Source organism: Haliotis rufescens, unplaced genomic scaffold (genome assembly GCF_023055435.1).
Source record: "Haliotis rufescens isolate VD_foot unplaced genomic scaffold, xgHalRufe1.0.p SCAF_8, whole genome shotgun sequence".
Lineage (NCBI taxonomy): Eukaryota > Metazoa > Mollusca > Gastropoda > Lepetellida > Haliotidae > Haliotis > Haliotis rufescens.
The window spans coordinates 51745086-51758561 of record NW_025964372.1 but is presented as its reverse complement, the minus strand read 5'-3'; the positions used below and the strand labels follow the sequence as shown (position 1 = coordinate 51758561).

Genomic DNA, 13476 nt, shown 5'->3' with positions numbered 1-13476 from the left:
AACTCCTGATTCTTATCAGTTTTGATTCTGTTTAAGATGTCTTAGCTTTGCCCATGTTCAAACCCAACGAAGAAACTCTGTGTGAGGAAAAATGATTTTTAATCAATTTTTGGACAGTAGAAAGAGAAGGTCTTTCCATTATACCTTTTATTGTGTGAACTTCTATGAATAGATTTCTATGAATAGAAACAACAAAACCCTTTCAATAATCATATGAAATCTGCTGAAAGCTGAGTCCATGGTATGAATCCGACAATACCATAAGCATTGTGTTTATGAATCGCTATATGTCACAAACACATGCAAAGGCAAGTCAAGTATTCACCTGAACAAACAGCGTTTTAAGCAAGTGTTTAATGTTACTTTGTCTCTCATTAAAACCTGTCAGGTTATTGGTAGAATACGTGAATGAAAGAAATAGCTGAATAAGAAAGTTTATTTTCAGTTGTCCAAGATTAAAACTTTTGATACATGAGGAATGTGTCATTAATGTTTACATACCCGTTTTGTCAGCTGTGAGGTGCTGTCAGCCATGCTGTAATGATCTGCGACCTGTGTGATCACACATAGAGGTTATCATGTGACCATCTGCTTGGTAATAGTATCAGTGTTATCAAAGACCGGCAAGAATGTAGTATACCGGACATCTTCCACCATTTTAGTATGGGATGCACACGAGCTCATTCCTTAGTAGCGGTTTCTGTGTTTTTCAGACACCATTTTTGTCGCCTCGCTAACATAACTGGGTGTTTAGGGGGCGCGCCCCCCACTCAACGACTTGAATTAAATGCTTTCGTAAGTAAAGCCTATTTTGTCAAATAGTGATCGGTTTTATTAGTTGCATCAAACAAACATGGCAGATAGTTGTCCAGTATAATGCATATGTACCCAAAGATCAATTCCTTGATACCTATCTCGTCGTGCGGGAATTGCAGAGACGGTACCAGGGAACTGGGTATGAGGTGTTCCAGTCACCTGGCTTCGTGTGTTGTCATGCCCTGATGGTGTGTGACCTGGCCTCTTGTGTTGTCATGCCCTGAAGGTGTGTGACCTGGCTGTTTTTTTGTTTCATGCCCTGATGGTGTGTGACCTGTCTTCTTGTGTGTCATGCCTTGATGGCGTGTGACCTGGCTTCTTGTGTGTCATGCATTGATGGTGTGTGACCTGTCTTCTTGTGTGTCATCATGCCCTGATGGTGTGTGACCTGGCTTCTTTAGTAGTCATGCTCTGATAGTGTGTGACCTGTCTTCTTGTGTGCCATGCCCTGATGGCGTGTGACCTGTCTTCTTGTGTGTCATCATGCCCCGATGGCATGTGACCTGTCTTCGTGTGTTCATGCTCTGATAGCGTGTGACCTGTCTTCTTGTGTAGTCATGCCCTGATGGTGTGTGACCTGTCTTCTTATATGTCATCATGCCCTGATGGTGTGTGACCTATCTTCTTGTGTCGCCATGCCCTGATGGTGTGTGACCTGGCTTCTTGTGTGTCATGCCCTGATGGTGTGTGACCTGTCTTCTTGTATGCCATCATGCCCTGATGGTGTGTGACCTGTCTTCTTGTGTCACCATGCCCTGATGGTGTGTGACCTGGCTTCTTGTGTGTCATGCCCTGATGACGTGTGACCTGGCTTCTTGTATGTCATCATGCCCTGATGGTGTTTGACCTGGCTTCTTTTGTGTCATCAGGCCCTGATGGTCGGTGACCTGTCTTCTTGTGTGTCATGCCCTGGTGGTGTGTGACCTGTCTTCTTGTATGTCATCATGCCCTGATGGTGTGTGACCTGGCTTCTTGTATGTCATGATGTCCTGATGGTGTGTGACCTGGCTTCTTGTGTGTCATCATGCCCTGATGGTGTGTGACCTGGCTTCTTGTGTGTCATGCCCTGATGGTGTGTGACCTGGCTTCTTGTATGTCATGATGTCCTGATGGTGTGTGACCTGGCTTCTTGTATGTCATCATGCCCTGATGGTGTGTGACCTGGCTTCTTGTGTGTCATGCCCTGATAGTGTGTGACCTGGCTTCTTGTATGTCATCATGCCCTGATGGTGTGTGACCTAGCTTCTTGTGTGTCATGCCCTGATAGTGTGTGACCTGTCTTCTTGTGTGTCATGCCCTGATGGCGGGTGACCTGGCTTCTTGTATGTCATCATGCCCTGATGGTGTGACCTGTCTTCTCGTGCCCTGATGGTGCTGATAATTTCTCTTACTATCAGGTACTGATATTCCTGGGTGAGAGTTAATATCACTTATGTAAATTTACAGCCCTCTTTCGTATAACTAAAAATTGCTGATATTAATTTACAGGCCTACTTGATAAAGCTGGAATATTGCCCCCTTGATATAAGCTGGAATAACTAAAGAAAACATACACAATCCTCAGTAGCCATGATTTATTCACAGTTATACAATCTGTACACTTTGTACAAATAAATACACTACACAACATACATTCAGGGTACATTATGAAAATAGTGTACAGTCTCTTCATATCCCAAGTATTTACACTGACACACCACACATGGATTCACTGGTTCCCTCTACAACATGCAGACATAGGCTCTGTGTACATGGTAAGGCTATGGGTGAGTATCAGGACACACGGCTTACTTCCTGGTTCAGGGATTTCATGAACACTTGGGAAGTACATGGAGTAGTTTTAAAAGAAATACATCTCATGATTGAGAAAATGACACATTTACCTAAAACATCTGTTAAATCTGTTAAATATTGAGAGAGATATCCCTGAACCATGATTGTAGCTATGTGTGTCCGATGGCAACATTGTATTGGAGTTGGCCCCGATCATTGGGTCAATATAATAACTAAGCGGAACATACAGAGGTACAGTGATGGTACAGAGAGGGTACAGCAATGGTACAGTTATGGTACAGAGAGGGTAGAGTGATGGCACAGAGGGTACAGTTATGGTACAAAGAGGGTAGAGTGATGGTACAGATAGGGTACAGTGATGGCACAGAGGGTACAGCAATGGTACAGTTATGGTACAGCGAAGGTACAGAAAGGGTACAGCAATGGAACAGAGAGGGTACAGCAATGGTACAGAGAGGGTACTGCGATGGTACAGAGAGGGCACAGAGGGTACAGTTATGGTACATAGAGGGTACAGTTATGGTACAGATAGGGTACTGCGATGGTACAGAGAGGGTACAGCGATCGTACAGCAATGGTACAGAGAGGGTACAGCAATGGTACAGAGAGGGTACAGCAATGGTACAGTTATGGTACAGAGAGGGCACTGCGATGGTACAGAGAGGGCACAGAGGGTACAGTTATGGTACAAAGAGGGTACTGCGATGATACAGAGAGGGTACAGCAATGGTACAGAGAGGGTACAGCAATGGTACAGAGAGGGTACAGCAATGGTACAGTGATGGCACAGTGGGTACTGCGATGGTACAGATAAGGTACAGATAGGGTACAGCAAAGGTACAGAAAGGGTAGAGCAATGGAACAGAGAGGGTACAGCATTGGTACAGTTATGGTACAGAGAGGGTACAGTTATGGTACAGATAGGGCACAGTTATGGTACAGAGAGGGTACAGTTATGGTACAGAGAGGGTACAGCGATCGTACAGAGAGGGTACAGCAATGGTACAGTTATGGTACAGAGAGGGTACTGCGATGGTACAGAGAGGGCACAGAAGGTACAGTTATGGTACAAAGAGGGTACAGTTATGGTACAGAGAGGGTACAGCGATCGTACAGAGAGGGTACAGCAATGGTACAGAGAGGGTACAGCAATGGTACAGTTATGGTACAGAGAGGGTACTGCGATGGTACAGAGAGGGCACAGAGGGTACAGTTATGGTACAAAGAGGGTACTGCAATGGTACAGAGAGGGTACAGTGATGGCACAGAGAGGGTACTGCGATGGTACAGATAGGGTACAGTGATGGCACAGAGGGTACAGTGATGGTATAGATAGGGTACAGCGATGGTACAGTAAGAGTATCGTGACAGTAGAATAAGGGTACTGTGATTGTGCCGTGAGTGAGAGTAATTTTGTTCTTACACCGCTTTTAGCAACATACCAGCAATATCATGGTGGGGTACACCAGAATGCGCTTCACACATTGGACCCAGATTGTACTGTGATGATACTGTGATTGTACAGTAGGGGTACAGCAATTGTGATGACACAGTAACTGTACAGTAATTGGTACAAAAATAGAATTGGGGAAGTGTCTGTAGAAATGGACCCAGTCATGTTTCTGTGGAACAAAAGTAACATTCCTGTTCATGTCAATCCGGTCATGTTGACTGATAATGCAAAATGTCTGGGGGGGTATTCAAACAACTTCTTAGAATTTTCGTAGGCCTTAGGAATTCTAAATGGGGGCTTCAGTTCATGTTTGTGTGACGACCACCCCAGGGGTTGAGAAGAACATTAGGAATGCACTGATAGAGCTGCCATGATACACCATGTATCTGGATACAACAGTCCTGAGTGAGTGAGGGAAATGGGGGTTATCTTGTATGTGTCAGTTCAATAAGTGAGGACATTGGTGAATCCCATGTGCATGGTGCTGACAAACTGAGCAGAATAATCAGGGGGAATCTGTGATATGAACCCATGATCATAGGGTCCTGTTACGCCAAAGGGAGGCAACTTTACATCGTGAAATTGTGTCTCTTTGGATACTGGGCCATGCATGCCCCTCAATGGTTGTGAAAGGAGACACTGCACATTAATGTTGGGTGAATGTAATGTTTCCATGACAACAGGACAACAGGACAGTGCAACAGGCAAACCACCAGAAACCTGATCAACACCTGCAAATCCCCAGTTTAATCATTTCCACATCCTTTTTCACTTATTTGTATTGATTCAATTTCATTACATTAGTCATGTTGATAGATCACTAATATTCCCTCTCTTCTCTTCTTTGATTCTTGGTAATGGAAAGGCAGTCGTTTACTCTTGCCAGTCAGACTCCTCCTTCCTGCTGCTTTAAAGCCAGTATGATTTTTATGCCAATTTTAGCAGTATTCCAGTAATATCACGGTGCGCGACACCATTAATTGATGGGCTTCACACATTGAACCCAAGTGGGGAATCAAACCTGGGTCTTCAGTGTTACAAGTGAACACTTTAACCACTAGACTACCGATTTTCAGAAGATTTATTAAGAAAGGATTTCAAAAGGTTGGCCTCCTAACAACTCAGGCTGGTATGATCTAACTGCCTATAGCCACTAAGGGGATGACCATTTGATACTCTGTTGGGGGCAGGGGGGGACTGGGATTTATTGAAAAAAAAAAAAATGTACCTGAAAATTCTTGAAAAAAATAATTTGGCCTCATATTGTTTGAAATTTGGGGTTATTTAAAACAAGCCAAAAAGTGAGAGGGCTCACTTATACCTCTGACTTTGACTACAACATATTTAAAAAGTTCTAAGTTCAAAACATGAAAAAAAGAAAGAACTTTTCTCAGAAAATCCACTTATCGAAATCAAACTTTGCACTGTACCTTTCCTATTGGTTTAGAAACTGTACCCCCAAATGGAAAAGAATTCATGAAGTAGTTTTTATGTTGTAGGTTGCACAATTCAAGTTCACATTTTTCTCAGAAAATCCACATATCAAAATCAAACTGTGCAATGCACCTCTTCTATTACTATGGAAACTCTTCGCTTAATTTGAACAGAATCCATGCAGTAGTTTTCAAGTTATTGGTCGCACAAATGTTTAAGTGAAAAAGTGAGTAATAGCTGTAATTTTTTCTAAAAAATCAAATATTGAAATCAGACTTCACACTGCACCTCTCCTAGTGGTATAGAGAGTGTTCACCAAGTTTTAAAAGAATCTACACAGTATCTTTCAAGTTATAGGTCGAACACCAAACATTTTCCTTGGAAGGAAGGACAGAAGAACATCTTGTTTTGCAATTGTAGCTGAAAAAATATCTCATTTCAAAAATCCCCCGCTCCCCGACCATATATCAAATGGTTGGTCGCTAAGCACCAAACAAAATGTATAATTCAGTTGCGTAACCATGCTAAACCAACCAGTCAGCCGAGTTAAATTCTAACTGGTTTATAGGAACTACCTTCTGTTCTGGCAACATGGAAAATGGCCACATTCATGCAAAATGGGGCAAACTCAGTACTGCAGTGCGAATAGTGAATACAAGACGACACATGCCATCACTAACACTAACTAGCCAGTTCCTTTGTCACACACCGGCGACCGTCACGTGGAGAAGAGCAACTCTTGACCAGTAGAGAACATACAACACAACATTGAGATTTGATCTACAGTGTGGTTTTCTAGTTCAGTGATAAACTGTCTTACACAGTAAGCAAAATGACAAGTGTCTGCCTGTATCTGTACAAAGAGTCACAACATTTCAGCAGAAGATTCTTCAGTGCAGCACCATTGACGGACTATGTTCAGGAGCGGATCCAGGATTTAAATAAAAAAAGGAGTGTGGGTGTGTGTGTGTTCCACTTGGGCCAATTGTAACTTCAGTGTATGTGTTGTGGGGAGGAGGGGGGAGGGTTCCACCCCAAACTTACTTTAACAACCAAATCATTACGTTATCATGACAGACAATGCACATACAAAGTATCATAAGATGTAACAAGTAGGGGTTGGCAACCTCCAACAACCTTTCCCCCCCCCCCTTCCCCTTCCCCTACATCACCCCCTCTAGATCCGCCACTGACATTGTCCCACCTGGGTTACACATATAGTGCTGCACAACAAGGAAAAACCCTCGTTATGAGAGCCTCGTTATTCCATACATACTACAAACCCTGCTTATATGGACAATGATTTTTTTGGAAGCGTATAAAATGTCCAGTATATCAAATGGAGATATAACGTTGCTGTCAGATGGTTGAATGGTAAGTTACTTCAATGAAAGTGTCTTGTCACTGGGGGCCAAGCATTTGATATTTGGGGGAGGGGGGAAGAGGAGGAAATAAAGCGTCCAGAAAAAAGCTTGAAAAATATAATTATGATTCAGATAGTAGGAAAGAAAAGAAACTGTCAGCTAAAAAAGTACATTGCTACAAGATAATTAATTTGTTTTATTTAGGCTCATAGTTTTCATTGAAACACATATCTGTTTTTTTCCAAGGCCGCCCAGAATATCAAATAGTTGGGCCTCAGTTCCAGTGTTACAGATCAGGTTGTGGACGTCTGTAGAGACTGGATATCAGTTTCGGTCACTGCTTAAAACAAATAATTTTTTGACATCCACTATTTCCAGAGAACAATTTTGTTGTGGTTCTGTAAACCTGAGGCCCAAATCTATTTTTCCAGTACTGCCCCCAGAATATCAAGCGGTTGGTGTCTAACTGATGGACAGCTCATTACTAAGGCTGGGACGAAGTCAAATTTACTACCTGGGTACCCACACCCCTATTACCCGACCCTACTCGGGTACCCACTGTAGGTCTCAAGAGACAGGTCCAAATGTCCTATTGGGAATCGTTTGACCATAGCCCTGGCAAAATGTATTAGATACACATATAGAATGATATGGTCATGCATACACTGAAGTTGACTGAAGTTTTATCTTTATTCAAACATATCAAGTCCGAATGAATGCATGCATAGTCAGAAAGAAACACGAAAATTATTCACTTAAAATGTAACCATAGAGTTTTAGATAAATTATGCCATTAAACAATATATCACGTAACTAACCACAGGTTCTTGGTAGTCCTGTGGGTACCCGGGTCCTACTCAGTATCCACCCGACCCGGGTACCCAAGTTACCCATCCCAGGCTACTGATTACCCACGTCCATTGCCGGACTCCACAAGATCCGTACCGGTCAAGATGACCATCTGGACTGTGAAGGCAACAGGTTTTGTTGTTTGTACATTTAGGTTCCCATTTCAATATTTCTGGATAACCCATTTAGCACAGTAAACTGTCTACCTCTGTCAATAATCCTCCAGAGAGTGTTTTTTCTACTAACATGTGTTGATGTACCTCACAAGGGTGTTGGGGGAATTAAATTGTGAGAACCTTGTGATAAATATCTGCTCAATATGTGAGGGAAAATAAATGCTGAACATGTACATGACTATATTACACACAGCCCAACAGCCTAAACTACACCAACACAACCTCTACAACTACACGACATCTACCACAACACAACACAACACTTACACCAGGAAGCCTGCAGTACGAACCCACAATGGTGGCAGGGGGGTAATTGACGGGGATTCGGTCGTAATGAGAGAAAGTTGTGAATATTCGCTGCAGCTATCTAACGAATGAGAGATCAATTTCCAATTTTTTACATTTTTTAAGTCGCTTGAGAGAAAACTAAATAAGACTTGGAGCACAGCAGGGCACTGACGTGTGTGATGTGACGTTATTCCCTCAGATCATCCCCCAAAACACCGGACTCCTCACAACCAACACAAGCATGTGCACCAACACGCTGTTCAAGTAGTCAAGAGCATCAGCAGCCCTAGCCACACCCAGCAACCTACTGAGAGAGTGAGCACACTGTAGAGTTAGCTATACACCAGACACTGCTTAATCCTATCCTTTAGAGAGTGTTTGTGTCCAGGCATCAGGTAGTGGGCAACGTGTGGAGCCAGTCCCTTTGTCGGAGTCAACTCTAGTGAGTCAGCGTTAGATATTGGCACTAGTCCTGTAGTCCTTACCAAACTGCCCAATAGTAAAGGTATCATAAGGACTAGTAGAAATTGGCCCATTTTAAGGGTTTTGCTATATGTTATCATTATAAGGACTAGTGGACAAAAACTGTCAGTTTCTAACCCTGTGAGTATTTACTCAACTATGTTTGCCAGAGGTCAGTTGGAGAAATCTTTGACTGCCCCTCGGATATATTATACTCCCATGTATACAACATATGTTCTCGACTAGACTCAGGTATTGTTTCTATGATAACCTACCGTTTATTCAAGACTCAGTCTGTATTACTTCTCTACTATTATTCATTATGTGCCTTCTACACGGGGATCAGACTCAACCCTTAAAAAAACATATCTGGAGCCGGTTTCTATTAGAGGCCCATTATCTGTCTTGGGGGGAACATGTAAATGAGTGAGTGAGTTGGGTTTAACGCCGCTTTTAACAGTATTCCAGTTATATCACAGCGTGTCAGCTTGATGTCGGAGGAAAGCCCGAAGTGATGTAGGTCTTAGATGTTTACCACTTCGGTGAGACCCGTGAAGATCCGGAGTAGAATAGGTCTTCAGCAACCCATGCTTGCCATAAAAAGCGACTATGCTTGTCGTAGGAGGCGACTAACGGGATCGGGTGGTCAGGCTCACTGACCTGGTTGATGCATGTCATCGATCCCAATTGCGTGGATCGATGCTCATGATGTCGATCACTGGATTGTCTGGTCCAGACTCGATTATTTACAGACTGCCGACATAGCTAGAATATTGCTGAGAGCGGCGTTAAACAACAAACAAACAATCCACTTCGGTGAAACCCATGAGCACAGGTATGGTGCTGACATACCTAGAAACATAATCGGGCGAACCGGGATCGGAACCCACAATCATAGGTTTTTGGAGTGTCCAAGGGACGCAACTCTGCACAGCGAATTTTGGCGCCTTAGACGATGGGGCCACCTGTGCCCCCCCGAGGGAACATGTGACTTCCTCCTAACACTGTACTCAGTATTCCAACTCCACACAGAAGCTGTGGCGAATATAGCAGACGATAACAAGACAACTTGAACAGACTGGTAGTGAGGGTCATCACTGTCATCAATGGATTAGTTTCCTTTGAGAAGCTTCAACTTATATCCATGATTTACGAAAGTGACGAAAGAGCATGTCATGGTTTCAGTTCAGGAGTGAATCCAACTCCTCGTGGTCAAAACAATAATAGCAAGAAAACACAACAAATAATAATGGAAACAGCAGCTTTGACACACTCCTTAGAAAACTGGGGAAGGGAGATAACTGTGTATGGACAGTGACATTTGGTATCTGGGCCTAGATTTTCGAAATGATCGTAGCCCTAAAATTATCGTAAAGTTATCGTAAGGAAATCGTAGGCTATCGTAGCCTAATTTCGAAACTATCGTAGCCCTAAGATATCTTAAGATTGTCGTAAATCTAAGATAGCCTAATACCTGTCGTAAGTTTATTTTATCTTCATCCAAGATGGCGGCATACTTTTCCATAGATATTTTCCCAAACAATTAGTCTGCTTTACGTTCAAACATTGACATTTCATTTTGTAAAACTGTGTGATTCAAACTGACACTTCAAAAACACGAAGAACGCATCAAGGATTTCACGTCAAAAATGTTATTAATCGCAACAGCGATCCACATAACTGTGGAGTCGATAGCTTACAATTTATTTCTATCCGAGTCCATGCTGTAGAAGTGTGAAACAACATACCTTTTCGATAATTTGGGAAGGATAAAAACGGAAGGTGTCGGCAGGCTTCAGTAATGACCGTGACCTTATTGATAACTCAGGGGGAGCTAATCTTAGTTCAAACTCTAGTTGAGAGTGGTTTCCCTTTGTATTCGCCTGGGACACCTTGCTCAATGTTACAGTTTTCATAAAGCGCAGAGTTCCGCTGTTTTCTATTTTCTGGATCGCATTTGTGTCAATGCTTTAGTCTTTATTTTATATAGCATTTTATAAAATTATATCAATCTACATATGTAAAAAAAACCATAAAGGTTTCGCATAAGTTTTTACATCTAAAATCGTGTGGGACGGGTGGTTTTAATAACTGAATTTGAACTATACAGTGTAGAATTTATTGACATGTGATCAAATATTTGTATACAATATTTAATATTTTTCTTGCAAAAGTAATTGTAATTTGTTTCGTTTTAAATTCAATACCTATGTTATCTATATCCTATTGAAAGACAAATATTTGATACAAAGTGATTAAAAACTGTCTGTTGAACAATTGCATTCTTTAAAAACAGGTGATTAATGGCATATAGATGTATTCCATAAATATAACAATTTACTGAAATTCTGACAGCAAAAGTTCAGCACAGATTTTCGTATCGACAAATCAAATAAGAAACGGGTTACCATGCTCGTTCTGGTTCTCGTCAAAATGTAGCATAGTTTGCACATTGTCCAAAATTCACTTTCCCATATATGTTCGTAGAAATAAAGTTTATCAATATAAAATACACATGTTCAACACAATAATCTTTGCATTCAATAAACCGGTTTAAAAATATCTTGGTCATTTTAATATTTAAATCTACATCATCCCGTTTTATGTTTAAAAAATATATAGATATACATGCGACCATTCAGACAATAAAATTGTTGTAACGTATAGGGTCAACGGATAAATATTAGTAAATGATCCTCAGCAATTCTGTCAGACAAGCCAAACATCATTGAACTACGTTCTGGAATAGATTTGACACATTTCAAAGTATTTCGCTCCTCAGCCAGATTTAAATGAAATCAGACAAATCAGTTTATTAGCTCTACTTAATTTAAAAATTACTTGTCTGTGGGTGCGCTGCTTCCTGAAAATGTTTGTTTTGAGTGTTTCCACGTATAATGTTGGTGTTTACACTGACTTTTGACATAAACACATCACTTAACATCAGACTTGAACACGCATGTTAAATGCTGAACGCATATGCAGTTCGATCAAAGGTCTCATCATTGTCATTTAGAATAACGTCCCTTACTTTCGTCCTTGACTTTGTATATATCATACAGTTCTGAGGGCTCATGAGAGGACCATTTAAAGGGAAAATAGTGAAGTATGTTTTCGCACATTATTTCAATTCTAGTAGCTAAAGTGTGGTAACACTACACTTATTGATTATAACATTTATTGGTTTTGAAAAATGCTATTGCATGGCACACGAATGCTATTTGTGTTCGGGTAGTCATAGCATCATTTATCATAAGAACAAAACGTCTACATGTAGGATTGTACAGAATTTCACTTAAATATGTGCATGTTAAACAATGTGACCTGACAATGTGATCATAAATTTCCTGTCACTTATGTATGTTGTTGTTATTGTCTCTAACGCAAATGAGTTCTCTGTCAGAGTTACGATAGGTATCGTAACTGAACGATCTGCGACAGGTTTATGATAGTTTCGAAAATCTATCTTATCTTAACCTTAAGATATCTTATCTTTGGACGTAAGTTGTTAAGATTTATCTTAGCTAAGATCGTTTCGAAAATCTAGGCCCTGGTCTATTCACAAAGGGAGACAACTGTCTAGAGGATGCATTTGCAGTCACTGAACATGGGCCAGGAAATACATGCAACTAACATTACGGTTGGCCTCAATTTGAATATTCCTACACCAGTAAGCAGAGACATGGATTATAGAATTGTAACGCTGGAATAAATAATGTTTATCACAGTATATAATTACACATTCATCCCCCAACACATGTAGATAACAATAATGTGACATGACTCACAGTCATGGTCACATCAGTCATACTCTCATATCATTCATATCACGCCGGTCATACTTTAATATCATTCATATCACGCCAGTCATACTTTAATATCATTCATATCATGTTGGTCATACTTCAATATCATTCATATCATGACAGTCATACTTCAATATCACTCATATCATGACAGTCATACTTCAATATCATTTATATCATGTCGGTCATACTTTCAAACAATGTCTGAACATGAATTCTCCCCAATGACACAACCACTTCTCCCATCAAAGTCACTAGGTAGGATGACGGCGAGTTCAAATCAAGATGACCGAGGCTGACAAATGTCAGTATGATGGAGGGATGACCTTGGATGTTTGACCTTTGCCTAGAGACGGCCTGGACCCAAACCATGACATTTTGTATTCGAGAGTTTGTTTGATGAGTTCCTGCTCATCGCGACTGAAGTGTAACAACATGGCGATAGCCTTCACCAGCTTCATTGCCTGAAACAGAGGACATTGGTGGGATGAGTGAGTGAAACAGAGGACATAAGTGGAGTTAGTGAGTGAAACAGAGGACATTGGTGGGATGAGTGAGTGAAACGGAGGACATCAGGGAGTGAGTGAAACAGAGGACATTGGTGGGATGAGTGAGTGAATCGGAGGACATCAGTGCAGTGAGTGAGTAAAACAGAGGACATTGGTGAAGGGAGTGAGTTTTGTTAGTTTGTTTGCTTGTGTATTTAACACCGCACTCAGCAATATTCCATCTATATGATGGTGGTCTGTAAATAATCGAGTCTGGACCAGACAATCCAGTGATTGACATCTTGAGCATTGATCCACGCAATTGGGATACGATGACATGCATCAACCAAGTCAGCGAGCCTAACCACCCGATCACTTTAGTCGTCTTTTACAACAAGCGTAGTCGCCTTTACAGCAAGCATGGGTTGCTGAAGACCTATTCTACCCCAGATCTTTAGTGTAGGAGTGAAACAGAAGACATTGGTGGAATGAGTGAAACAGAGGACATCGGTTGTGTCAGTGAGTGAAACAGGACATTGGTGGAGT

The 13476-nt window shown here is 41.4% G+C and overlaps 1 protein-coding gene across 5 annotated transcripts in view; it reads right to left on the bottom strand.

Annotated features, from left to right (window-relative positions):
• Positions 1 to 12340: 12340 nt before the first annotated feature.
• LOC124145620 (golgin subfamily A member 1-like) overlaps positions 12341 to 13476 on the bottom strand; it is a 36853-nt gene continuing 35717 nt past the window's right edge. For all 5 annotated transcript variants that reach the window (XM_046515459.2, XM_046515464.2, XM_046515463.2 and 2 more), the window contains one exon: positions 12341 to 12906. In XM_046515459.2, the coding sequence (XP_046371415.2) occupies positions 12748 to 12906 (159 nt within the window). In that variant the 3' untranslated portion in view covers positions 12341 to 12747. The remainder of the gene's footprint in view (positions 12907 to 13476) is intronic.